Raw genomic sequence first — 2,063 nt, 5'->3', positions numbered from 1 at the left:
GATTACAAAAGAGGTGCTTGATATTACTTGGTTTGAAATCAACAAATCCTCAGGGATTCCTAGCCCAAAAAGGCAAGTACTGAAAAGTACAAAAAAGAGCTTTCAACATACACATTTCATTTGATTTGATTTGATTTGATGTTTAACATTTGTGCAATAGAAGAGATGAGTTTGGCACATAGGTATGACAGATGTTTGCAATAGGTCTGAGTGAATTTGGAATTTCCCAGGAATGGGCTGAAATGGCTAAAAGCCTCTTTAAAATCTTCTGTTCTGCAGAAAGAACCCTTTGTGAGTGTTTGAAAAAGGTAGAAAGAAGATGACAAATACTCTGGGGACTGAAATGTAAAACATAAAAGCCAGGGTGTGAGAAATGCTTGGAGGACTATCTCTGTGTTCTATAGGAAGACTGCAGGAAAGCAAAGAAGTAGAAGAGGAAGGACAGACCTTGTCATCCAGACCATGAAATTATCACACTTGGCTTTGTGCCGTGTTCCTGTCTCGGCAGGATGAACTGAAATTCAGCATGGGACCAGAAAATGAAACTGCAGTTACTGAGTTCATCCTCGAGGGTTTCTCGGGGCTTGATCAAAGACTACAGCTATTTCTCTCTCTGGTCCTTCTGCTCATATACCTGACAACAGTGATGGGGAACACAACCATCATTTTCCTCGTGTGTGTGGATCACCGCCTGCAAACCCCCATGTACTTTTTCATCAGCAACCTGTCCTTCCTGGAAATATGGTTTACGTCCTCCACGAGCATCAAATTATTTGTGATCCTGGGTTCTGGTAGGAGAACAATCTCACTAAGCAGCTGCTTTGCCCAATCCTATTTCTATTTTGCCCTGGGCTGTACAGAGTTTGTTCTACTTGTTGTCATGTCCTTTGACCGCTATGTTGCCATCTGCCAGCCTTTGCGTTACACTGCCATCATGAAGCCTCAGCTCTGCGTCCACCTGGTTCTTGCTGCTTGGGTCATGGGCATCACACTCTTGACTTACCGTCCAGTCCTCCTCTACAAGCTGACTTTCTGTGGCTCAAACAAGATCCATCATTTTTTTTGTGACAACTCCCCCTTATTCAAATTGTCCTGCTCTGACACCAGCCTGATTTGGAAAATAGACTCGGTTTTATTTTCGTTTGTCATTCTCGGTTCCTTATGTTTAACTCTGGCGTTTTACATAGGCATCCTTTCCTGTATTCTACACCTCCCAGCAGCCTCCGGCAGGAAAAAAGCCTTTGCTACATGTTCTTCTCATCTCACCACCTTGGCCATTGTATACGGGAGCTGCATTGCTCTCTATGTGCATCCTTCAGGAGATGTTTCCTTGGAGGCAAACAGAATGGTAGCTTTGCTGAACACTGTCCTGTACCCATTCTTAAATCCATTCATCTACAGTCTTAGAAACAAGGCTGTGACACTGGCCCTGAATGAAGCCATTGCCCGTGCAACACGATAGCTTTTCCCTCAATCACGATGCCTTTCTGGACAGCAACTCCAATGATCTGCTCTCCTATGTTAAATAATACCAATGAATATGCATGTAACCTCCAAACACAGATGTCTCAGGAGATTTATGTTCTCATTGGATTGTTTTAGGTTGAGTGATAAGAAGCTCATCTGCAACTGAAGAAGGCACAAGCAATGTCAGGGGTGTAACTCACTTAATGTCCTGCTCCCCAACCCACCACAGCAGAGCCACCAGCTCATCAAGAGCCCATCTCCAGAAATCAAGAAGAGCACAGAGGCACAGTGGCAGATGGAAACCCCAATTACAGACTCCTGAGGAAGGAACATCTCAGCTCACCTCCTTCCAGAGCTGCCCTGGAACAGCCATCAGCCCCAGGAGTGAAACCCAACAAGATGAATCAAAGAGAGCAGCTCTCTGGATCACCATTTGGACTACGGGGATTGTTGCCTAGGGCAGTAGGACACATTATGGGTACGCTTCTTTTGATGCAACCCAGGATGTGGTTGGCTTTCTGGGCTGAAAGTGCACATGCCCCACTATGTCCCAGTATGTAGCCTCAGCAAGTCCATGCTGACTGCATTTGGACACA

The 2,063-nt window shown here is 45.1% G+C and overlaps 1 protein-coding gene across 1 annotated transcript; it reads left to right on the top strand.

The window, feature by feature from the left end:
- Positions 1 to 526: 526 nt before the first annotated feature.
- Positions 527 to 1,462, top strand: LOC309684544 (olfactory receptor 6E1-like; the record flags this gene model as incomplete). Its single annotated transcript, XM_082500441.1, has 1 exon — positions 527 to 1,462. The coding sequence occupies one exon, from the start codon at positions 527 to 529 to the stop codon at positions 1,460 to 1,462; it is 936 nt and encodes a 311-aa protein (XP_082356567.1).
- Between the last annotated feature and the right edge of the window lie 601 nt (positions 1,463 to 2,063).

Source organism: Vanellus vanellus, assembly GCF_965231255.1.
Source record: "Vanellus vanellus genome assembly, contig: HAP1_SCAFFOLD_160, whole genome shotgun sequence".
In the NCBI taxonomy this organism is placed as follows: Eukaryota; Metazoa; Chordata; class Aves; order Charadriiformes; family Charadriidae; genus Vanellus; species Vanellus vanellus.
The sequence above is the reverse complement of the archived record's forward strand: the minus strand, read 5'-3'. Positions and strand labels throughout refer to the sequence as shown.